Genomic DNA, 25,312 nt, shown 5'->3' with positions numbered 1-25,312 from the left:
TAAATAAATAAATGAATAAATAAATAAATAAATAAATAAATAAATAAATAAATAAATAAATAAATAAAATAATTTAAAAATATTTGTTTTTACGTTATTGATAATTTTCTTAATGCAAAATTTTTTAGAAACTGATTTTCTGCAAGATTTATGTGGAAGATAGGGTCAAATATAGGCCTATCCTCGTAAAACTTGGAGAAAGGATTTGTTTTTAATTTTTAAGAATTTTTTATCCATCCCTGCATAATTTCTCACACAACTTTTGTGCTTGCTCTGTTTTGTTGTTATAAACAATATATTTGCTTCCAAAATCCCACTTTCTGATCTCTCGGATTCCGTTTTTATTTAAAATCGTTGAAAATCTAAAAACTAAACGTAGTTGAACACTTAGCCGGTTTACAGTCGATTTTAAGCCGCCGCCGACATATTTAGTGTCAGTCGCCGTTAATATTTGTCGGCGCAGGGCTCTGGTGGAAAACGGTCGAAAAAAGAACAACCAATAAATATGTGCGGAAGTAAAAAAATATCTTGAATTTTTTTTATAAATTTTTTCGTGTATTTTTCATAAAATTATTTATGAAATACTAATAAACGTGCACAAAATTTCCCTATAAAACATATCAAAATAAATTAAGATTTAGAAAAGCACAAAATTAAAAGAATAAAGCAAAAAATATGTACGAAATGAAAAAGGTGACAGCGACAAGTGACCTTAAGTGAGAGAAGAAAAATAAAGAAATAAAATAGAAATACAAAATTTGTGTTTCCATTCAGAAAAAAAGCAAGAAACGCAGAAGAAGTGAAAATATAAATAAATATTTTTTTTTGATTTGAAGAAAATATTAAAAAGTTTAAAGGCACACAAATTTTGAGGAAAAAAAGAAAAATTGAAGTTGCAAAAGAAAAGAATTTTGTTGTGTAATTTTATTAAATTTTTTAGTTTTTATTTTGGGAGAAATGGGTGGTTGTATGGGACGTTATAGTGGTGATAATGAAACTGTAAGTGTATCATCAGCCAGTGTGTCCAGACCGCCGACAGCGGGTAAGAAATAAGTTAAAGTAAAGTTATGGAAATTTGCTACTAAGGAGATATATGTGTGTGTGTTTTGTTTTTGATTTAAGGACCCCAAGTGGGACCAGCACGCAAAAATCGTCCTTTGTGCCATGAAACAATACGCTGGCGTTCAGATGTTCCTTTAACAGAGGGCCAATTGCGTTCCAAACGTGATGAGTTTTGGGATACAGCACCTGCCTTCGATGGCCGCAAAGAAATCTGGGATGCCCTGAGGGCAGCCACCACAGCGGCCGAGGCATTAGATTTTCAATTGGCTCAAGCCATATTGGATGGTGCAAATATTTCAGTGCCGAATGGGTAAGTGTTTACATATTAAATACAAACAAACAAACGACATTCTAATGCAATTGCTAGAATCTATTAGATGAGATTTAAATTGCAAATATTTATTAAGATTTTAAAAACCCGGTTTTGTCACAGTCACTGGTTGTTGCTTAAGTTTAATAAGTATGAGAGACATGAGGCCTATAAATCATTTAATTATTTTGCATTTATAATCAAATTTATGATTTTAGTAAGTGAAAATTTGATTGAGTCATTTGTTTTTGTTAGATGTTTGCTTTTTTAATAACAACAACCTCAGTCATCCTTTGTAAAGGTTAAAAGGAGGTGGTTATAGTTATTGATATTTAACCATGTCAAACTTTAGCTTTAAAAATCAATAACACATTCATTCATACAGACATTAAACATGTTTCTACTTCCTTTTTTTGTTTTGGCTGTTGGCTTATTTTGCTTTGGTTTTGGGAGGGAGTGTTTGTAACTGTTGCTAATTGCTTGAAAATTTTATTTTTACACACAAACTTAATTGCTTATTCGTGGTTACAATCGTATGGTCGCTTATTTTTTAAGTTTTTTTTTGTTCGTATGTGTGTTTTTGATGTATTTTATTTGGTCGCTTGACGTTGGATTTTGTTTATTTGTTGTTTTATATTTGTTTGCCTTTGTTGAAGCAGTATGTGTATAATGTCCTGGGGGATTTGTTTGTTGTCCCTTTAGTACTTTGGGTTATTTCACAATTCCTGCATGTGTACAATAAATTGTTGTTTACAAACATGCAATAATATTGTTTTAAATTATATGGTCAGTTTTGCTTTAAGATTTTTACTTTATACACTATTGTTAGAAAAAGGAGCATTAGGGGATATATCGCGAGTATGCAGAAATTGTTGATATCGTTTTAACTAGTGGTTAAAACATCTCTATATTGGTTTAACAGTTTCTTAAATACTTGTGTTTGCTATAAACCTTTTATAAGTGTTAATATTAAATCAAAAAACCGAAAGATGCATAAAAAACGATCGATCAGTCAGTGGTCAAATTCATTGTATAGATCTGCTTACAAATTGCCTCGGAAAACCATCCCTGTCTGGGAACACAAAGTGTCATGTTGACTAATCAGTTCCTGCTCCCGTCTATAAAATCTCTCAATAGGATACTCCCCTGAGGCAAGTCAGGAAGGTCCGTCGTTTATACGAGGATAAATTATGTAGTTATGTGCAGGTTCTAATAGATCAGTCCTCTTATACGTCAGCTTTGACATTCGTAGAGACGCATTCAATTCTACGGCCTTACTTGAAGCAGACTCAGAAGAAAACCAACTGCAGAAGACAAGAGTCCTAATGTCTATTTGGATAAACTTTATCAAAATATGTAGTACTGACACTCTGTGTTGTTGATCAGGCAAATCAATTTGGTTTTTTATCCCATCTAACAGATTGTGATGCAGGATCCCCGACACATCCGAAGTTTTCATAACGAAATCATCCCATTCGATGTCGAACAAATGCTCATAAAACTTTATGCAAAATGACGAACTTTGAAGACCTTAATGGTTATATATTAGGCATCGGCTGAGACTCAAAATCTACACTCCCTCTCATAAGAGAGCTTTGCCTATATCTTTTATAGATGCCTAGTTCTAAATGCAGACATTAATGGGAGTGGATCAGGCATAGGCAGATAGTAAAAACGGCTTAACTCGTACGTGACGCTTTTGCCGTTATCTGCTATAGATGTGCAGTGCTAAATAAAGGCATTAATGTATATAGATCGGTTGAGACTCAAAATCGTCTCTTTCATATGAAAGCTATTTGACGATATCTGGTGTAGATACAAAATTGTAAATGAATACAATAATATAGATCAGGCATCAGTGAAGAGTAAAATTTAAGCTCTTTAATGTGACAGATCTTTGTCCGTATAAGCTACCGATATCTAGCTATAAATGAAGACCTTAATTACTATAGGTTGGGCATCGATAGTGTACAAAACATTACCTCAAAAGCTTTTCTTCGATATCTGCGAAAATGCTTAAACCTCTTTGGAACTTTTTTTACCCACTACTGTTAATATACGTAGATAAATTTACCTTTAGCAATCACATTATTTTGTTGTCCTTGTTAATCGATCTATACCATACACCAATATTTTCATTCATAGACATGTTTGTTTACATTTACATATGTTTAGTGGTTCAATTACAACAAGTCAGGGATTACAAATATATTGGTCAAACGCATGGCTTATTGAAAAAAAATGAATACTATTATTAAATGTCATTTTACTTTCATTCTTATAAATAAAATTTCTGTGTCCGACTGTAAATTATAATTATACTATTATAAAAACTTGTCGTCTAATTGGAATCATTGATTGTTTAGTTATAGTAGTTTGTTGATTTGATTTCTTTTCAGAAATGCTTAAAAACCATACATTTGTGTATATAAATTTTCAATTATAAGTTGCAATATATAGTTTATTTATCAAAGGATATAGTATAATTCTTCTTTTTTTGTTCTATTATACTTAGACTACAAATGTAATGTATCATTAATATGAATTTATTATTATATGAAATTATAAACAGGTGTGAATTCTTCACAATTTATATTATTTATACTCATGCAAAAATATAGGCTGTTAGTTGTCAGCTATATATTCAATTATCTTAAAACACAATTAGTTATGAAAAAGTGTGTGTTGTAAAATATCTGTATGAATAACTTTTATACATATTTTATTAGTTTGCATAAATCAATAAGTTAAAGTAAAGTAAAATTATAGATGAATACACGTTTTATTGAAAGTGTATAAAAAAATTGAATATTATCCTTAATCTACTATGATATTTTATAAATTATCGCCCTTTAAACAATATTCGTGTTAGTTAGATTTGAAAGGTCAGATATACATATTATAAAATGATCAGAATTTTTAATACATTATTATTTCACTATCTTAAGTTTTTAAACTTTACGATTTGAGCATATTAAAAAATTAAAAAAATATAACATTTTTGTTTGCCAAAAGCGCCTTGTGTTATATCATTTTATTATATTTTAAAGAAAATTTAATATGTAATTGCTGTTATCAATTATATTTTACTCTATATTTGGTAGTTTGCTTTATTTGGACACATAATGTTTCATAATTTCCCATTTATGACGTCACATTTTATTATAAGTATGTATGAAAGCAGATAAAGCTTTTTATATTGTTTTTAAAATTACTTGTTTTATTTTTAATTTATAAGCAATAAAAAATTTGTTATCATACTCTTCAGCAAGAGTGGTGCATTTTTTCGTCTTGGCTGCAAAAACTAAAAAACTTTTCAAAAATTGTTTAAATGCCAATCCTAATTTTGTTCTAAAACATTAAAAATTTTATAACTAAAATATTATTTGATTATTTATTGAGATATATCTCAAAACATAAGGTTTCGGATTCATGTTTCTGTAAATTTTCGGAAGTTTTTGTAATTTTGAGGAGTTTGGTTGACGAATTCATGATTTTATTTCTTTAAAAGAATTGGTCATCTGTATATGATAATTTCCCATACTTTTTCCGAAACGTTTTTAGTTGGACAAATTGACATACGTTTAATTTTATATATTAGAGATTTAAGCAAAACTTTGTTAAATTACTTTGCAACTAGTCAATATATTACATTATATACTAATCTATAAGGGCTGGGGCTTAACCCAAGACTTAACTAGTTTATCGGAATGGACAGGTTGAAAGTTAGTAAATCGATTTTCTTTTCACGAATAGTAAACATTGGGGCATTAGTCCCAAGACAGCGAAATTGTTATTTTACATAGTCGCAAAACCATTCTTCTGCTTGTTTGATGGAAAGCACTGTAAAGATCCATCTACTGCATTTATATTGAAAAATAATACGTTCGAATGATTATTGGAGCGGTTCGGAGCATGTCATTACATACTTTATTCGTACTGCTTTGCCAATCTCATTCCTGATGATTTCTAGTTATTAAGAGGTGTGGGAAGCAATATATACAGCCCACGTTTCAATTAAACGGTGTATTTTAGCTGTAAACTGGATAAGGCTTTGCAACAGCAACATCCGATGTTGAATACACGCGAACTTGCTATTAAATCTCTTTCCACACTGACGAACCATTCGGACATGAACGGCTCTGGATTCCAGGTTTCTAAAGTGTACATAGCTGATAAATCCCGGCGTCTTTCTACTCATTGAGCAGATTTCATATCTACTACATACTTGCTCGACATCAAAGTTAATCTGTATTCCTATTAGTGGTCGAAGGTCTCGATGCTTGTGTTTTCGAGGCTGAATTTTTTCTTGTTAGTAGTCAAACGTTGCTGACTTGGGGCGACACAAAAGTAACTTAAATACATATAAGATTAATCAATATATCTGGTATCCTGAATGTGGATCAACAGTTCTAACACTACAGTCTTTGAGGTTTCAATGGGCTGGTTTACGGATGTTTCCAAACAGATAAGTGCCAACACTGAAACGGAAATCTGTGGCCATATTTCCAAAAAGCCTTCCCTATGGTTAATTATCCCTTAATCTTCCCGGCGGAATTCTACGCGCAATTATCATCTCTATTAGAAAATGTCTAAGAAGGAAGTTGAAAGAATTAAAGATATTTGTGACGTCAGACGGCCCTAATGCTTTACTATTATATGAAATCAGTTCGGGATACATTAGGGAAAAATGTGGTTTAAATTCCCGCCGACTAGAACATTAAGATTCAATGGTGATCCATACTGTTGCACAAAAGATCTTAACTCAGGTCGCAGTACTGAGTGTCCCCTTCTATCAATCAATCAATCAATCAATCAATCAATCAATCAAGAAGACTAAATCTTCAATTTAACGACTAATTTAGAAGTTGTCACAAAGAGTACGATAATGAAACTATTTATCACATTTTTTGCCATTCTTTCTTTGTTCGTGCCTCGCAATGAGGTGAGTAGTGGTAGAATCCATTTTTGGCTAACTCAATGGGACCAGTTCAAGATCCCATACCTCATTAACATAACATAGACTATGCCATAGTCAATAGACCAGTCTATTGACTATTCCATAGTACATAGACTAGTCAATAAAGCAGTCAATAGACAAGTGAATAAAATTATCGAAAATCTGGTCAATAAACTAGTCCATAGTTTATTGACCATATTTTTAAAGCTAGTTTCGAGGTTGACAAATTCGAATAAAATCATTGGTTTATACTGTTTTCAGTATTCATTTCTTAGAATGAATATCGACTCCATAACGCTTAAGCAAAAGTAGTTCAGAAGATGAGAATTTAAACTAATATCATTAGTCTTATATTAGAACGATTATAGGTTATAGTCATGCGTTGGGGAACTGGTTGCGAAACCTACATATATAATTAAACCGGGAGCATTTAAAAGGAATTAATTCAACAAATGTGCATATTTATTTAAAAAAGTACTGTCTGAAATAAGCTTAGTAAACAATGTCCTAAATTTTAAACTGTAAATAACTTGTGACTTGTCTTTCTTTGCAGTTACCTAACAGAATGTTATGATGAATTGGGTACACAATACAAAGTACCCATCTATTGTCTATCATATCCCATAAATATTGTAAAAGAAGAAAATGGTCGTGATTCACCTGCCGAATTTTCAGAACCTGTTGATGGAGGTACAGAAATATTCTTAAAATTAAGAATATCATCCATAATGACAGATGTCAAATTACCGGTATATTCCAAAGATACAGTGGGACAATGTAAAAAGAAATTACAGGTGATTTTAAAAAAAATATCTATATTTCTTTATGATGGAAAATTAAATTTTTGAATAGACTATAGCATAGGCTATAGACTAAACTATAGACTAATCTGTGGACTAGACTAATCTGTGGACTAGACTAATCTGTGGACTAGACTAATCTGTGGACTAGACTAATCTGTGGACTAGACTAATCAGTGGACTAGACTAATCTATGAACTAGACTAATCTGTGAACTAGACTAATCTGTGGACTAGACTAATCTGTGGACTAGACTATAGACTAGACTATAGACTAGACTATAGACTAGACTATAGACTAGACTATAGACTAGACTATAGACTAGACTATAGACTAGACTATAGACTAGACTATAGACTAGACTATAGACTAGACTATAGACTAGACTATAGACTAGACTATAGACTAGACTATAGACTAGACTATAGACTAGACTATAGACTAGACTATAGACTAGACTATAGACTAGACTATAGACTAGACTATAGACTAGACTATAGACTAGACTATAGACTAGACTATAGACTAGACTATAGACTAGACTATAGACTAGACTATAGACTAGACTATAGACTAGACTATAGACTAGACTATAGACTAGACTATAGACTAGACTATAGACTAGACTATAGACTAGACTATAGACTAGACTATAGACTAGACTATAGACTAGACTATAGACTAGACTATAGACTATAGACTATAGACTAGACTATAGACTAGACTATAGACTAGACTATAGACTAGACTATAGACTAGACTATAGACCAGACTATAGACTAGGCTATAGACTAGACTATAGACTACACTATAGACTAGACTATAGACTACACTATAGACTAGACTATAGACTAGACTATAGACTAGACTATAGACTAGACTATAGACTAGACTATAGACTAGACTATAGACTAGACTATAGACTAGACTATAGACTAGACTATAGACTAGACTATAGACTAGACTATAGACTAGACTATAGACTAGACTATAGACTAGACTATAGACTAGACTATAGACTAGACTATAGACTAGACTATAGACTAGACTATAGACTAGACTATAGACTAGACTATAGACTAGACTATAGACTAGACTATAGACTAGACTATAGACTAGACTATAGACTAGACTATAGACTAGACTATAGACTAGACTATAGACTAGACTATAGACTAGACTATAGACTATACTATAGACTAGACTATAGACTATACTATAGACTAGACTATAGACTAGACTATAGACTAGACTATAGACTAGACTATAGACTAGACTATAGACTAGACTATAGACTAGACTATAGACTAGACTATAGACTAGACTATAGACTAGACTATAGACTAGACTAAAGACTAGACTATAGACTAGACTATAGACTAGACTATAGACTAGACTATAGACTAGACTATAGACTAGACTATAGACTAGACTATAGACTAGACTATAGACTAGACTATAGACTAGACTATAGACTAGACTATAGACTAGACTATAGACTAGACTATAGACTAGACTATAGACTAGACTATAGACTAGACTATAGACTAGACTATAGACTAGACTATAGACTAGACTATAGACTAGACTATAGACTAGACTATAGACTAGACTATAGACTAGACTATAGACTAGACTATAGACTAGACTATAGACTAGACTATAGACTAGACTATAGACTAGACTATAGACTAGACTATAGACTAGACTATAGACTAGACTATAGACTAGACTATAGACTAGACTATAGACTAGACTATAGACTAGACTATAGACTAGACTATAGACTAGACTATAGACTAGACTATAGACTAGACTATAGACTAGACTATAGACTAGACTATAGACTAGACTATAGACTAGACTATAGACTAGACTATAGACTAGACTATAGACTAGACTATAGACTAGACTATAGACTAGACTATAGACTAGACTATAGACTAGACTATAGACTAGACTATAGACTAGACTATAGACTAGACTATAGACTAGACTATAGACTAGACTATAGACTAGACTATAGACTAGACTATAGACTAGACTATAGACTAGACTATATCAAAAGGTACTGAAAAAAGTACTAAAAACTGAATTTTCCATGATTGATATAAAGTAAATAAATAATTCAATTTTATTTTGAAAGGCTATGGAAGGTGTTGATGCCTGCTGTCAGAGATGGTTTTATAGCGGTAAACTGTTGGGCGATAAAGTACCCATTGAAGAGTGTAATATACAAAATGGTTATGTTGTACAAGTTATTGTAAACACAGAGCATTACAACCATGACAATAGCACGAGTATTGCCATTCCAAGCTAGCCAATGTCAACCTCAAATAAATACCAATGTAACCACAAATACAACAACTACTACAACAACAACTACTTTGGTTCTGGCAACGAAATTAAACAGAAAAATTACTACTGCAACCATATAAGCAACAAGAACAGAATAAACTGCTATGACAAATGCAGTATTTTAACAAATTTAAGTACTACTTATAAAAATATTAATAATAATAATATTAATTGTAATTACTTAAAACTAAATTTAAATAATTGTCAACACAAAAATAATGTTGACAATTGTGAACAAAAACGCTGTCACTTAGAACAAAATTCGTATAAAGAAAAAGCATTTGTTGTTACCAAAACTAATGCTGCTGTTGCTGCTGCTACTACTACTACTACTGCTGCTGCTTGGTATGGTAAGAAGTTTAATTTTAGAAACTATTGTAAACTTATTGTAAAAATATCAATGATATTGTTGTTGTTTTTAATTATTTTACATTTCGTTGCAAATTTGTTGTTAAATTAATGAAATTTTGAAACCGAAACAAAATGAAAACGCAAAAAATATGAAAATTTTGAAATAATTTTGTTTTTCATTTATTGTTTCATTCACCCTGAAAATAAAGTCATGTTTTTTTCTTTTTATATAAAAAAAGAAAATTTATTAAATTATATACATTTATATTTATAGCAATTATACAAAATTAGAACAGCGAAACAAATTCAACTGATGAAATACTTTTTGTACATTATTATTATTTTTTTAATTAAATATATTTTCTATTATATATTTTGTCTTTTTTTATACATACAGTAGTTTTCCGATTTAACGAACCCATATGTTGTCAGGCCTGTTCGTAAAATTGAAAAGTTCGTTATATGCAGTACTAACTAAAACGTGGGTTTTTGGTAGGAAAATAATTAAAAATAGGTGCATAAAATATTTTTTAAATGTATTTTATAAAAATTAATTCTTTTTTTTATAAAAATAGCACAAAACACAAAATTCCGAATCTTATATATCCACCTTCAAACCATATTTGTGTCGAATTTCATCGCTGTATTTTTAATTCAGTCATGAGCGTTAAAGTTATTTCTCGAAGTTCATCGCTATACTCGTATTTTTAAGCGAGTAATGAGCGTTGAAGGTCAATTATGGACCGATTCCCATAAAATTTGTTAGAGATTTCTGTTAGTATAGAACATGTTTGAATCGAATTTCATCGGCGTACTCGTATTGTTAAGCGAGTAATGAGCGTTAAAGTCATTATCTGAAGGACGGACGGACATAGCTACATCGAACTAAAATTTAATAAGAACCCAGAATGTGTTACAGTTTTGGCTATAAAAGCACCGCTACAACTTAGGTTATTTGTTATTTTTGATAAATGTCATTTTATCTTCATTTAAATAATATTTTTATTAGTTCGTTAAACAGAGTACAAAAAACAAGTTTTGTTCGTTATTTAAGGTAGTCAATAGGAAAAATTAGCTTGTTCGTTAAATGCGATGTTCGTAGAATTGAATGGTCGTTAAATCGGAAAACTACTGTATATTTTTTTCTATCTTTAAATCAAAATATAAATATTAATTTTGTTATTTATAGAAATTAGTTTAATATTTAATTAAAATTTAGAAAAAGAAAATAAATAAAAAAAAAATTGAAAAAATTAAGAAAACAAAATATTAACTAATTTTAAGTAAATACAAGTTTAGTTTGAAATTAATTTAACAAAGCCACCCATAACATTTTTATTTTTTTTAAATTTTTATTTAAATTTAAAACTAAACAGAACTAACAGCAAAAGCAAAACATTTAAACCTTTAATGCAAAAAAAGGCTAAATGGAAAACGTTTAAAAATAAATATAAAAAAATCTACTCGTAATTTAAAATAAAATATATAAATACTTTATGCGTAACATGTACACAGCCATATTTAAACAAAATAAATAAAATAATTTAACAAAACAAAAACAAAATCCAAAAAGCAATTAATTTAAATACAATATATTAATTAAATTATTTAAAACATTAAACGTCAACAGCAACAAATCTGATACCAACTAATCGTTTGCATTAATAAATTATTATAAAACAAAAACAGAAATTAAATTTATACTTAAACATTTAGTTTGTAAACAAGTGCCGCCGCCCTTTTGGCTCAATTTCAAATGACTACATTCATTCATTTCTATACGCAAACACACACTAACACCATGTGTGTGAGGCTGCAAACTCAAATGCAATGAATGTTGTTTGCATTTAAAATTAAGCTAAGTAAGCGCACTTTTGTGTAAATCAAAAACAAATAAACAAATAAAAAAACCTAATAAAATAAATAAAATAAAAAAATAATCAAAATTAATTTGCTCATTGTTAATTAAAATGTTTGGTTTGTAATGTCACACTGGTTTCATTAAATTGTAAGTGCTATTATTTAGAGTTTTTTTCTTTCTTGTTGTTTTGACGTCATTGTGTTAATTACTTTAAATGTTTTAGTGTAATGATGCTATTTATTAGTGAATTAAATTTTTTTTGTATGCAGTTTAGTGCTAAGTCTAGTGAAAAATCATTTTCAATGTCTAAAACATTACAATGTCCAAGAAAATTTTGTCACCTTACTTAATACATAATATTATATAATTTAATGAATTTTCCATGGGAATTTTCAATGTTACAAAGATATTTAAACTAGATTTCTAACTAGAAGATAGAATAAGAGAAAAAAGAGGTTTCGAAAAAGTAAAATCTTAAACTAGACTGATGAAATATCGGTTATTTTTGGTTATTATTGTTCAGTATGGAGTAGCTGAGGTATGCAGAGGCAAAAGACCTGATAAAGCTAGCTAGAGAAAGTTAAACTCAAAAGCTTATTGAGGCTATAAAAATCGAGGAAGATAATTATAAGCTGTGGTACTCTAACATTGAAGTGGTGGTGCACTGCCGAAGCACTATGAGGATAATGAATGATTGCTTAACAACTCTCAGCGCAAATCTGATGAATTATCAACTTATTCTTGGAGTAACACTAAAACATTTTGGTCTTTGAGGCTATAAAAACCGAGCGAGAAGAACACCATGAATTCTGACACTCTAACATTGGGGAAGAACAAAAGGGTGCTCTACAGTTGTAGCAAATTGACGAGTCTACATTCCGCACTATGAGAATAAAGAATGATTGCTCACCAGTTCACAGCGTGACGTAGTCTCAATCGGATTAGATCATCTTAAAATAACGAACGTCATGAGCTTTGGCACTCTTATATTAAAGAGGTGCTGGAGTGCCGTAGGAACTCCACATTGAACATAATGGATAATGTTCACTAGCACACAGCGCAGTTCTGGGGAATTTTACATTTTGATATGACGTAGGCTGACTCGTATCATATCATCTCGCTATTATCATATGCTTGGAGTGAAACTACACTATTTTCGTCTTTGAGGCTATAAAACCGTGTATACAAAAAAATATGAGTTCTTAGAGGTGCTATACAGTCGTTCCAAATTGACGAGTCTATATTTTTCATTACGGGGGATGTAAATCATCTCACCTGATATCATAGCGCAGTTCTGATCACTTTGATAAGTCTTAGTTTCAAACGAATCTGACTATATCCCCATATCATATTCATGGAACACTGGCTGCAAAACTCACATGGAACACTGAGCTGCAAACTCAACCGTTTCTAAAGGAAGTGTGATCACCTTCGACCAGTGATACCCAGTGGAGAAACATTCAAAGCCAAAATTCCGCCCTAAGGACTGTAAAGGGTTGCCTGCAAATTACCTCGGAACATCAGCTGTACGAGAACACGAAGTTCCTCCCAGTCAAGGAACACAATGTCATGCTGACTAAACAGTTCCTCCTAGGATGCCATCGGATGAGTCGATCAGTCATCCATTAGAGCTGTCCTCGTATACGGCAGCTTTAAATAACATTCATAGAGACGCCGTAAGTTTCGCGGTCGCAGGATACCGCATAAATATCGTACTTGGAGGTCGCCCACCGCCCACAGCAGACACGGAAGAAAACCTTGGCACAACGAATGTCCTGCATGTGGTCATGGTCCTCACGACACCCACCACATATTCAATTGCTCAGCCAACCCTGCTTCATTCTGTCCAATGGATTTATGGACGCATCCAGTAGCCCCATTTTTAGGCCTGGACATTGATGTAGAACCCCCAACTATATTATTGTATAATTTTAGCTGTTACAATAACAACAGGATTTGCTCATTCCAAACATTCTGCATACGTCCACAGGACCAGAAAGATCCGAACTATTTCATGAATGATATAGTATCCGCAGAACCTACCATAGCAATCCATGATTTGCTTGGTCAAGCCGCGAAACCATTGATAAATTTGTAAAAATGGAAGTGATATATGGACCATTTAGCGCCGAAGTTTGTAATTTGTGGTCTACGGTCAGATTTCCAATACTAATACTATTAGAAATCCACTAATACTCCATTGAACATCATAAACAGTGTACTCAAATCTTTATCGAGCACCCAGTGATAAGACGAAACAAAGAATTGTCTGCAAACTAAATGCCCTAGTGACGCGTAATTTTTGCCATAACGAAGGTAATCAAAAACACTAAACCTTCAAAGGCTGTTATCCCATATGCATACTTTGATAAGGCGAGAAGAAATTATGACATATGTGATGTCTATCATACATCACCCAACACCCTAATGAATGCGTCATCTTTAAAGTTCCCTTTTTTGTCGGGGCATGTTTCGAAGTTTATACTGTTCATACCTGACCAACACTGTTCCTCTATGTGTGTATGGAAGCAATGTCGTGGCTTAATAATAAAGATCGTAATTCGGATCTACCAAATACGCCTCTAGTAAGTAAGATATGGTCCAAAAATTGCCCAATATTCCACAGCGGAACTGCAAAGAGCAAAATTTTGTCATTGTCCACCGGGTGCAAGGCTCAAAAGGGCAGTTAGAAGTAGACTTTAGTTCACCCTGCGGTTAGAAAATAAGGCGTCAATATAGCCGCTCAAGTAAAGCACTCCAGGGACCTTTTCTGTGCTACTGTCACGCGCAATTCCGCACAAATTTAATGCCTTGTTTTTACAAGTTACATGTTTTTATGGGTATGTGGTCAACTATGCAGCTACCGTGAAGTCCCCATTGCTGAATGATACCCAACACCATGATTTTCCACTAATTCCTACTAGGATGCAATTAAAGTCAGACAATTACTAGCTATAGAAGTTATAGTCATTAAAGAAGTTTCTCAGCTTTCACTCATTCTAGAACTACTTATGTTAAACCTTTTTCTGTAACATGCTTTTCCTTACCTTGATTATATAAATAATACACAGAAAATCATATTTGTTATTTTTTGACTTCTTATTTATTACGTTCATCTATTGTTTGCAAAAAAGTAAAAAATGAGAAGGCCGTCGTCATAATCTGTAATAAAATTTAATGTTAATAATCATAACACTATTCTAAATGTCATTTGTAATTACACTTTTAAAACATTCAACATTTAAGAAGTAAATTCTGCCAGCGGACAACTTAAATGGTTTATTTGTATTTAGCAGAAATATAAGAAAATCAGTTTTTATTTCACGCATATGAATATACCAAGAACTTCTCATAACTGCCTCACCACAACGTTGACTATTAATAGTGATAACTTCACCGAAATAGCAAATCACCAACATTTCCACAGCCACCAAAAGTAAATAATTAGCTAATGATAATATTTTCATAAAAGATGTATCAGCATTAATAGTCTAGTATAAGAAAGGAAATAGTATGAGATGTTGCAGAGTTTTAGAGAAATCCAAGATCACTTACCTTAACCGCCACAAATGCCACCAAACACATTAAAAATATTACCTCTCCAGTTTTGAAAAACCATATGGGACTGTAGAAATCATCCATTTTCTTTAAACATTCCAATATATAACGATGATGATCAACGCAATTTTTAAATGCATTACGAAAATGATAGTGAAAATCTCGAGGTTCTCCTCTATATGTGGCCGATGTAACCAAAGTGTTAACATCATTTGTTATTTCCTTGGAACAATAATATTCATTTATTTCCTGTACTTCAAATTCAGGAAGTTTATAGGCCATTCTATTCAAATAAATTCGTTAATAATAGTTTAGGTGTTGATTCCAGTCTTACCTTAAATCCATTTGTGTCGGATTTCTTTTTATAGCAATAGTTGCTAAAATATTCTTGAGACTACAAAATAAAATATCATATTGTCCCGATATTAGAATACATAAGGCCATATGAAAACTACTTGAGGCAGAAAAAGCAGCTGCAACTTGTATTTGACCAACAGATTGAAGAAAATACATGGTTTCATAAATGATTGGTTGCTGGTAGAAAGACACAAACACAAACATTAATTGCGCAGGTATAGTTCCAGAAGTAATATAATGAGAAACAATTGATATTTCTTTCTTTTCTTAAGAAGCTTATCCTGATAATTTTCATCGATTATGACACGGACTATAAGGACCAACATAGTAAAAATATTGGGAACTGTAATTTTAAATGTTACAAAGCTGAGTGAAAAGACGTCCGAAATGTCGCCATGACATTGAAAGAAGTAATTTTTACATTCAATCAGTACTGTCGATCAATTAGGGCAACCCGAAGTGCAAGAAATCGTATATGAAACTAGTCAACAAGCGGAAATTTTATAGCTCCAAGGTAGTTCACTCTGTTTGATGGTACCAGAAGCTCTTCATCTATTATGATCAGCTGAATCGGGTCAGACAGGCACAGGAGACATATATCGAACATATTTGATTCATTATAAATATGTGATCTGAGAAGTCATAATATTTTTATCAAGGTGTGTTAAACTATTTATAAAATAGTGGTTGGGAATTATTGTTTCACTCTCTTATAGTTCCTGACCATTCCCCTTTCTTGGAAAAGTTTTACATTAAACAGGGTATTCGATATTAGCTTGGGGTCTTAGTTCCACTATTAGAGTAATTCTGACCTCAATAACACAGCCCGACAAAATTTGATCCAATGTTATATGAGCGATGTTATACAAAATCCTTCACGAAGACTGATTAGGCATTATAAAGGAACAGTGAAAACTGAGTTTCTGAACATCGGACGATAGTACTTCCATAAAGAATTATCTATAGTTTTTCAAACGAACTTTTACAATATAAAGAAGCACAGTTAACTCCAATATCGATCTTGTTCGATACCTCACCATAAGTCCAACAACTGTTTCGTTAGAAATTTAATTTCTCCGATTGTAATTGTGGTGTTCAACTCGAATTAATTCGATAGAGTGTCGTCTATGTTGAGAAAGGGTGTGAATTTAATTGAAAATACATTTCGACCTTAGTACGTTCGAATTGCGAGCCTTGAGATATGCAAGAATGTCAGATTAGATGATAATGGTCGGCTTTTCGAGATTGTGTTCTCGAATGTTTCTCGTAGTCGCAAATTTTGGCAAGGCAGACAATAGGCAAACTGATGGAGACTATGGTCATCTCTCCCGAGCCTACACACGCAACAATTTTTGAACCGTCAGTATAGATTGATATCGCGTCTTTTTGAAGGTCAGTATTTGTAGCCCAGTCATCTCTTATTTAATATTACTTTAGGAAAAATCTACTAAGATTTACTTTTAATCGACGATCAAACATAATCAAACGAATGGAGAATACGATTAAAATTCTACTTGGATAGTTCTTAATCCATTTATGCATAATGCAAATTACCTGATAATCGAATGGATACCAACAGGTTAAAGGCAGACTACGATCTCCGTATGTGATGGGTAAAATTAACCAGCATATGGCGCACAAATAACAAGAGTACAGATATAGTTTAATCCACTTGTTTGACATGGCTAAAGTATCGTCCATGGTGACGTAAGTGAAGCCTTTTTATAACATCGAACAAACACAGTAACAGGAAAAAATATTATTAAGTAAATGATACTAATTTCCGTTAATGACTGAGAACAAGAGTACTTAACTTACCAATGGCTGAACGTTGTTTGCACTTAAAATTTATAAAATCCATTAAATCCTTCAACTTTTTCGGTCGCATGCGACGAAAGTATAATTTCATGACAATGGTCCATAAATAAATAACTGTTTGCATTAAACAATTGACCAATAATTCCAAGTCACCCGTGTGATAATTCAGAAAAATTGTGCAAATATACAAGACCGCAATGTGAATGCCGACAAAATAGAGAAATATTTCGAATAGTAATTCCAAGATGGTGCCCAGATACGAAAGAGAGTGCGGCAAATGGCGTTCCAAATGTATGCGATACATTTGAGCACAATACATATTGCGGCGTATATATTTAAACAAATCTTGGCGTTGAAACATACTGCGTAGCACCTGCTGACTCTCTCTAGATTAATACTAAAGTTTTGTATTCAAATTCTATTTGTTTTTATTTGATATAGAGAATGTGTAACCTTTTGCAAAAAGTTCTTTATTAAAAATGCAAAATTAAAACTACATTTCGCTCTATGGTTAGCATTTTAAATGAAAAGTCCAACTGAAACTATTGAATTTATTTTCATTGAAATGTTAAATATGTGGACATTTAGGATTTAAATTATATCTGTTTAAATGATTATTAGTTGTAACACCACAATTATATTGTGTAAACATTTTAGCAATTTGATTTTTTTTTATAAACAATTATTGAAAGTAAGGAGAACTAAACTAGTTACGTGGCACATTCGTGGGTGCTGTACTTTTATTTATCACGTTCATCCAAATTCTGCAGCAAGGTCAAGAATGAGAACGCTGTGGACAATATCTGAAAAGGAAAGAAACTTGAACGTTTAATTTCATTATTCACTATTACTTACACTTTTGAAACATTCAATATTTAAGGTTATAATTTTTCCTGCAGTCAACTGAAAGGGTCTTTTCGAATTCAACAGCAGGAGAATATAATCAAATTTTATATCACACATATAAATGTACCATGGACTTCTCATTATAGCCTCGCCACAACGTTGACTATTAATATAGATAAGTTCACCAAAATAGCATATAATTAATAGTTCCCAGATGACTAAGAATAAATATTGGGCTAGTGATACAATCTTCATAATTGAGTTAGCACTGGTAGACTTGATGGAAGAAAAATATTCGTGAGAAGTTTCCAACTCTAATTATCGCTTCAGTATAACTTACCTTAACCGATACAAATGCCACCAAACATAATACAGATATAATTTCTCCTGTTTTGAAGAACCATATTGGACAATAGAAATCTTCCATTTTATGTAAACATTCTATAATATAACGATGATGATCGATACATTTTTTCAATGCATTATTAAAATGGTAGCCGAAATCTTCTCGTTTTTCATTTTTTGTTGTGCGGACTAGAGTATCGATATCGCAAGTTATTTCCTCGGAGCAATAGTATTCAGCGATTTCCGATTTCTGTAGTTGGTACAGCTTTCTATAGTAAATAAAAATATAATATAAATTTAAAATCATAAATATATATGGTGCGGACCTAATGTCGCCATGGTGGACTTCGAAAATTGCGAACATGTCGTTGACTTTTTAATGAGGGCAAAAGACTTGGCAACTGGTACGCTTATGAGGTCTCTGCGAACAGATTTATAAATCTAATAAGAAATACAAAACGTATATTGTGGAGGTCCTTCTGTAGTGGCATAGAAGGTGCCTCTTGTCGTCTTCGATAATTGTCCCAAACTATATCCAAAAGGACTGTAGCAATTCAACTATGAGCGAAGATGAGACGCTTGAGGTTTTCCTCGACACACACTTTTCTGGCAGCATATCTCTCTCGGGAGAATATGCTGCGAATCTCAATCTCAAATCAGGATAAACTGAAATAGGGCCTATATCACTGGACCTTTCAAATCACTGGACCTTTCAAATCAATGGGTCCTGATGGCATTATTTCAGCAGATCTTCAGCACAAGGCGGACATTATCATGCTCTGTATAATTCGGATATTATAACAGCTGCTTTCAGTGGTCATATATCCCTGAATCATGCACAAAGTGCACAGTGGTCTTCAACGCCAAAGGGGGAAAGGCTTAGCATACTAGACCGAAAGATTTCGTATAGTTTAGTCTGTCATATTTCCTCTTAAAAACTATAGAATGATCTACATATAAGATTGTCCTTTGATCCTATTCTACTTTCAACATGCCTATATGAAAGGTAAATCGGTAAAGACTGAGTTTAATTTGCTTATAGGTTTCATTGAAAAATCCCTTGAGCTTAAAGAATTTGCATTAGTATCCTTCTTAGATATAGGAGCCATTTTGTCGTTTCTAGAGGTTTCTAGTGGAACTTAGAACTGGATTCAAAACTGTTATGGAATCTAAATGTTCAAGTAAGAGAAACAAAAACTGCTATTGCCATACATATATTCGTGTTGAAAGGCCATAGGTAGGACTTAGGGTATTTGTCCAAATTCTGCGAAATGGCTTTTTGACATGTTAACTAATCCCATTCTAACGTATCCTCCATACGTGGTGGAAGAAACTTGACAAATCCTCTTTCTGCAGTATTATTGACCAAACTATGGGGACTTCTTATGATAACAGCTTATGATAACAGAAGCGTCACGAAGTACTCCATATAGTTAAACAAGTAGAACTTAACTCGGTAGTTAGGCTAAATATAGTTGGTTCCTCTAAGCATGGTATCTATCTATTTAGATACTATGAATGGGTCATTTTCTGTTGAGTATAACTTTATTGTAGTTTACACTGATGGGTCTAAATCTAAGGGAGATGTATGTTACTAATTTTAAAAAATAAATATGTTTAAGCTGCATAATTAATGCAACGACCTCCAGGCTGAGATATCGTGAGCGATTAAGGCTACAGATTACAGGTCATTGACTTGACACATATTTGAAATTTTAATCCATTCGGGTATCACAACGGTACCTATCCTGGACCCTAGTGAGTCATCTTCACACTGACTGCCTTTAAAACCTGTGCTACATCTTGAGACCATTAATATCTGCAATATTGCATCCCTCAAAGCTCTCACCTCAAAATCCTATTTTTACAGAATACGACCTTGACTCGATTGGCCCTATAAACAAATGATCATTTGGGTTACACTATAATGTTAGATAACCTGAAAAGATAGGTTGTAAATAATTTGAGTGGTTGCCAGTTATTACGATTCCCCACAGACCAGTAGTAGGAAATCGATATCTCATATAAGTCTGGGTCCACACATATTCGACAGCATAATCAATTACTTTTGAAATCGTAGACCTAAGAATTGTATAGTTTTAGTCGTCTTACCTCAATTCAATTTTCTTTCCTCTATTTATAGCAACAGTAGCTAAGACATTCTTTAGACTACAGAATAAAATATCATATTGTCCAGTTATTAGAATACATAACGTCATATAAAAACCACTTGAGGCAGAAAATGCAGCGGATACTTGTGTTTGGCCAATAAATTGAAGAAAATATATGATTTCATAAATGATTGGTTGCTAATGAGAATAGATACATAGAATTAATATATGTTATACAAATATTTTTAATTAAAAATATACCTTATAATCAAAGGGATACCAACAGGCTAAGGGTAGACTTCGATCGCCAAAAGTAATGGGTAAAATCGACCAAAATATGGTGCCCAGGAAACAAAAATAGGAATATACTTCAGTCCACTTATTCGATTTGATAAAAATTTTGTCCATAGTGACGTAAGTAAAACCTGTAAAGAAAATATCCCGAATCTCATTTAAACATTTCGGTTGATATTTCTATTAATTAGTGTTCAAATATGTATTGTATGTACTTACCAATGGCCGAACGTGTTTTGTATTTTAAATTGATAAAATTAAATAAATCCTCCAGTCTTTTTGGTTGCATGCGACGAAAGTATATTTTCACAATAATCGTCCATAAATAAATAATTGTTTGCATTAAACAATTAACAAATAATTCTAAATCTCCTTTGTGAAAATTCAAATAAATTGTACAAATGTACATAATTGCAATGTGGAAGGTAACAAAATAGAGAAATATTTCCAAAAATAATTCCACTAATATACCCAAATAACGCAGTCCCTCAGGCAATCGTCGTTCCAAATGAAAGGAATACATGTAAGCGTAATACATTATAAAACGTACAAATGTGAAAAGATCTCTACGTTTAATGGGCTTTTTCCAATCCTCCATTACAACTACTATAGTTTTATTACGATTTTTATTACTTTGAATATTCAATACTGAAATTTTATTTTTAAATTTTCTCTGTTTATAGTATCTTTTAAAAACTGCACTCATTATCCTCAATGTCTGGTTATTTCCTATTGTGGGGATATACTGGCGAGAATCATGTGCAAATTATTTCATTAAGTAGCAAATATTTTTCTATTTATATTTTAAAAACAACACTTTATTTTTAAACAATTACACATGCTTATTACACCTGTGCTTTGCACTAAATCATGTTTATGATTATAGGTTAGGAAAAAATTACAGTTTTATCCATAAAGTTATAAATGTCTACTTCAAAAGTTCCTAGTGCACAGTGAAACATTTGCCCAATCTTGAACGATAAAAGCAAGAATAAATAGTTGTTAGATTTTCACGATTTTAATACCCTAAGCCACTTAAGTGGAAAAGATATAATGGGTCTGTGCTGATGTTTGTAACGCTCAAAAATTTAGGTCATTTGCACATCTAAAAGTATATCAACCGGCTTGGAGTCATTTTACTAAGTTGATTAAGCATTGTCCGCCCGTTTGTGTCCTCTTGGAAATCTTGTTATCAAAGTAAAGTTAAGATAATTTGATGAAATTTGGCATTTACTCTTCTCTTTACTAAGGACGCCTAGTTGAAGTCAACCCATTATTTCACCTAGCGCACATTCAACCGTACTCCTGAATACGGTTTTTGGACTCATAATTGTGTTAAATGTTTTAGTATCTATAGACTAGACTATAGATTATACTATAGACTAGACTATAGACTAGACTATAGATTAGACTATAGACTAGACTATAGACTAGACTATAGACTAGACTATAGACTAGACTATAGACTAGACTATAGACTAGACTATAGACTAGACTATAGACTAGACTATAGAATAGACTATAGACTAGACTATAGACTAGACTATAGACTAGACTATAGACTATAGACTAGACTATAGACTAGACTATAGACTAGACTATAGACTAGACTATAGACTAGACTATAGACTAGACTATAGACTAGACTATAGACTAGACTATAGACTAGACTATAGACTAGACTATAGACTAGACTATAGACTAGACTATAGACTAGACTATAGACTAGACTATAGACTAGACTATAGACTAGACTATAGACTAGACTATAGACTAGACTATAGACTAGACTATAGACTAGACTATAGACTAGACTATAGACTAGACTATAGACTAGACTATAGACTAGACTATAGACTAGACTATAGACTAGACTATAGACTAGACTATAGACTAGACTATAGACTAGACTATAGACTAGACTATAGACTAGACTATAGACTAGACTATAGACTAGACTATAGACTAGACTATAGACTAGACTATAGACTAGACTATAGACTAGACTATAGACTAGACTATAGACTAGACTATAGACTAGACTATAGACTAGACTATAGACTAGACTATAGACTAGACTATAGACTAGACTATAGACTAGACTATAGACTAGACTATAGACTAGGACTATAGACTAGACTATAGACTAGACTATAGACTAGACTATAGACTAGACTATAGACTAGACTATAGACTAGACTATAGACTAGACTATAGACTAGACTATAGACTAGACTATAGACTAGACTATAGACTAGACCTATAGACTAGACTATAGACTAGACTATAGACTAGACTATAGACTAGACTATAGACTAGACTATAGACTAGACTATAGACTAGACTATAGACTAGACTATAGACTAGACTATAGACTAGACTATAGACTAGACTATAGACTAGACTAGACTAGACTATAGACTAGACTATAGACTAGACTATAGACTAGACTATAGACTAGACTATAGACTAGACTATAGACTAGACTATAGACTAGACTATAGACTAGACTATAGACTAGACTATAGACTAGACTATAGACTAGACTATAGACTAGACTATAGACTAGACTATAGACTAGACTATAGACTAGACTATAGACTAGACTATAGACTAGACTATAGACTAGACTATAGACTAGACTATAGACTAGACTATAGACTAGACTATAGACTAGACTATAGACTAGACTATAGACTAGACTATAGACTAGACTATAGACTAGACCTATAGACTAGACTATAGACTAGACTATAGACTAGACTATAGACTAACATAGACTAAGACTATAGACTAGACTATAGACTAGACTATAGACTAGACTATAGACTAGACTATAGACTGACATAATAGACTATAGACTAACTAGACTAGACTATAGACTAGACTATAGACTAGACTATAGACTAGACTATAGACTAGACTATAGACTAGACTATAGACTAGACTATAGACTAGACTATAGACTAGACTATAGACTAGACTATAGACTAGCTAGACTAGAACTATAGACAGACTATAGACTAGACTATAGACTAGACTATAGACTAGACTATAGACTAGACTATAGACGAGACTATAGACTAGACTATAGACTAGACTATAGACTAGACTATAGACTAGACTATAGACTAGACTATAGACTAGACTATAGACTAGACATAGACTAGACTAGACTATAGACTAGACTATAGACTAGACTATAGACTAGACTATAGACTAGACTATAGACTAGACTATAGACTAGACTATAGACTAGACTATAGACTAGACTATAGACTAGACTATAGACTAGACTATAGTCTAGACTATAGACTAGACTATAGACTAGACTATAGTCTAGACTATAGACTAGACTATAGACTAGACTATAGACTAGACTATAGACTAGACTATAGACTAGACTATAGACTAGACTATAGACTAGACTATAGACTAGACTAGACTATAGACTAGACTAGACTATAGACTAGACTAGACTAGACTATAGACTAGACTAGACTAGACTAGACTAGACTAGACTAGACTAGACTATAGACTAGACTAGACTAGACTATAGACTAGACTATAGACTAGACTATAGACTAGACTAGACTATAGACTAGACTAGACTAGACTAGACTATAGACTAGACTAGACTATAGACTAGACTATAGACTAGACTATAGACTAGACTAGACTATAGACTAGACTATAGACTAGACTATAGACTAGACTATAGACTAGACTATAGACTAGACTATAGACTAGACTATAGACTAGACTATAGACTAGACTATAGACTAGACTATAGACTAGACTATAGACTAGACTATAGACTAGACTATAGACTAGACTATAGACTAGACTATAGACTAGACTATAGACTAGACTATAGACTAGACTATAGACTAGACTATAGACTAGACTATAGACTAGACTATAGACTAGACTATAGACTAGACTATAGACTAGACTATAGACTAGACTATAGACTAGACTATAGACTAGACTAGACTAGACTAGACTATAGACTAGACTATAGACTAGACTAGACTAGACTAGACTAGACTAGACTAGACTAGACTAGACTAGACTAGACTAGACTATAGACTAGACTAGACTAGACTAGACTAGACTAGACTAGACTAGACTAGACTATAGACTAGACTATAGACTAGACTATAGACTAGACTATAGACTAGACTATAGACTAGACTATAGACTAGACTATAGACTAGACTATAGACTACTATAGACTAGACTATATTTATTTATGTATTTTATTTTTAGGGTAGCGGA

General features: G+C 32.3%; 3 protein-coding genes across 3 annotated transcripts; 1 reads left to right on the top strand and 2 right to left on the bottom strand.

The window, feature by feature from the left end:
* Positions 1-445: 445 nt before the first annotated feature.
* On the top strand, positions 446-9,869 carry LOC119607432 (ubiquitin domain-containing protein 1). Its single transcript, XM_037961322.1, has 4 exons — positions 446-1,042; positions 1,123-1,372; positions 6,886-7,126; positions 9,279-9,869. Exons 1-4 carry the CDS (start codon positions 958-960, stop codon positions 9,450-9,452), a joined length of 750 nt encoding a protein of 249 aa, XP_037817250.1. The 5' UTR covers positions 446-957; the 3' UTR covers positions 9,453-9,869.
* Positions 9,870-14,801: 4,932 nt separating this feature from the next.
* LOC119607431 (odorant receptor 83a-like) lies at positions 14,802-17,802 on the bottom strand. The gene is made up of 6 exons (XM_037961321.1): positions 17,436-17,802; positions 17,172-17,335; positions 15,595-15,794; positions 15,258-15,543; positions 14,924-15,193; positions 14,802-14,864 (listed from the first exon to the last, which is right to left on the bottom strand). Exons 1-6 carry the CDS (start codon positions 17,794-17,796, stop codon positions 14,802-14,804), a joined length of 1,344 nt encoding a protein of 447 aa, XP_037817249.1. The 5' UTR covers positions 17,797-17,802.
* A 262-nt stretch (positions 17,803-18,064) lies between these two features.
* LOC119607428 (odorant receptor 83a-like) lies at positions 18,065-21,629 on the bottom strand. The gene is made up of 6 exons (XM_037961318.1): positions 21,251-21,629; positions 20,999-21,162; positions 20,739-20,935; positions 18,622-18,895; positions 18,291-18,557; positions 18,065-18,238 (listed from the first exon to the last, which is right to left on the bottom strand). Exons 1-6 carry the CDS (start codon positions 21,627-21,629, stop codon positions 18,176-18,178), a joined length of 1,344 nt encoding a protein of 447 aa, XP_037817246.1. The 3' UTR covers positions 18,065-18,175.
* Between the last annotated feature and the right edge of the window lie 3,683 nt (positions 21,630-25,312).

This window comes from Lucilia sericata, unplaced genomic scaffold (genome assembly GCF_015586225.1).
Source record: "Lucilia sericata isolate MDLA Ls3-8-SP2 unplaced genomic scaffold, ASM1558622v1 Contig000694F_arrow, whole genome shotgun sequence".
NCBI lineage: Eukaryota > Metazoa > Arthropoda > Insecta > Diptera > Calliphoridae > Lucilia > Lucilia sericata.
This window is presented reverse-complemented; position numbering and strand designations above follow the sequence as displayed.

Coding starts and splice junctions, on each gene's coding strand:
- LOC119607432 (XM_037961322.1), top strand. CDS start 958: ATGGGTGGTTGTATGGGACGTTATAGTGGTGATAATGAAACTGTAAGT. Junction 1,043..1,122: donor GTCCAGACCGCCGACAGCGG/GTAAGAAATAAG, acceptor TTTTGATTTAAG/GACCCCAAGTGGGACCAGCA. Junction 7,127..9,278: donor AATGTAAAAAGAAATTACAG/GTGATTTTAAAA, acceptor TTATTTTGAAAG/GCTATGGAAGGTGTTGATGC.
- LOC119607431 (XM_037961321.1), bottom strand. CDS start 17,796: ATGTTTCAACGCCAAGATTTGTTTAAATATATACGCCGCAATATGTAT. Junction 17,336..17,435: donor CAAACAACGTTCAGCCATTG/GTAAGTTAAGTA, acceptor TGTTATAAAAAG/GCTTCACTTACGTCACCATG. Junction 15,544..15,594: donor CCGACACAAATGGATTTAAG/GTAAGACTGGAA, acceptor TTATTTGAATAG/AATGGCCTATAAACTTCCTG.
- LOC119607428 (XM_037961318.1), bottom strand. CDS start 21,629: ATGGAGGATTGGAAAAAGCCCATTAAACGTAGAGATCTTTTCACATTT. Junction 20,936..20,998: donor GGTATCCCTTTGATTATAAG/GTATATTTTTAA, acceptor TATTCTCATTAG/CAACCAATCATTTATGAAAT. Junction 18,558..18,621: donor TGGCATTTGTATCGGTTAAG/GTAAGTTATACT, acceptor TCTTCCATCAAG/TCTACCAGTGCTAACTCAAT.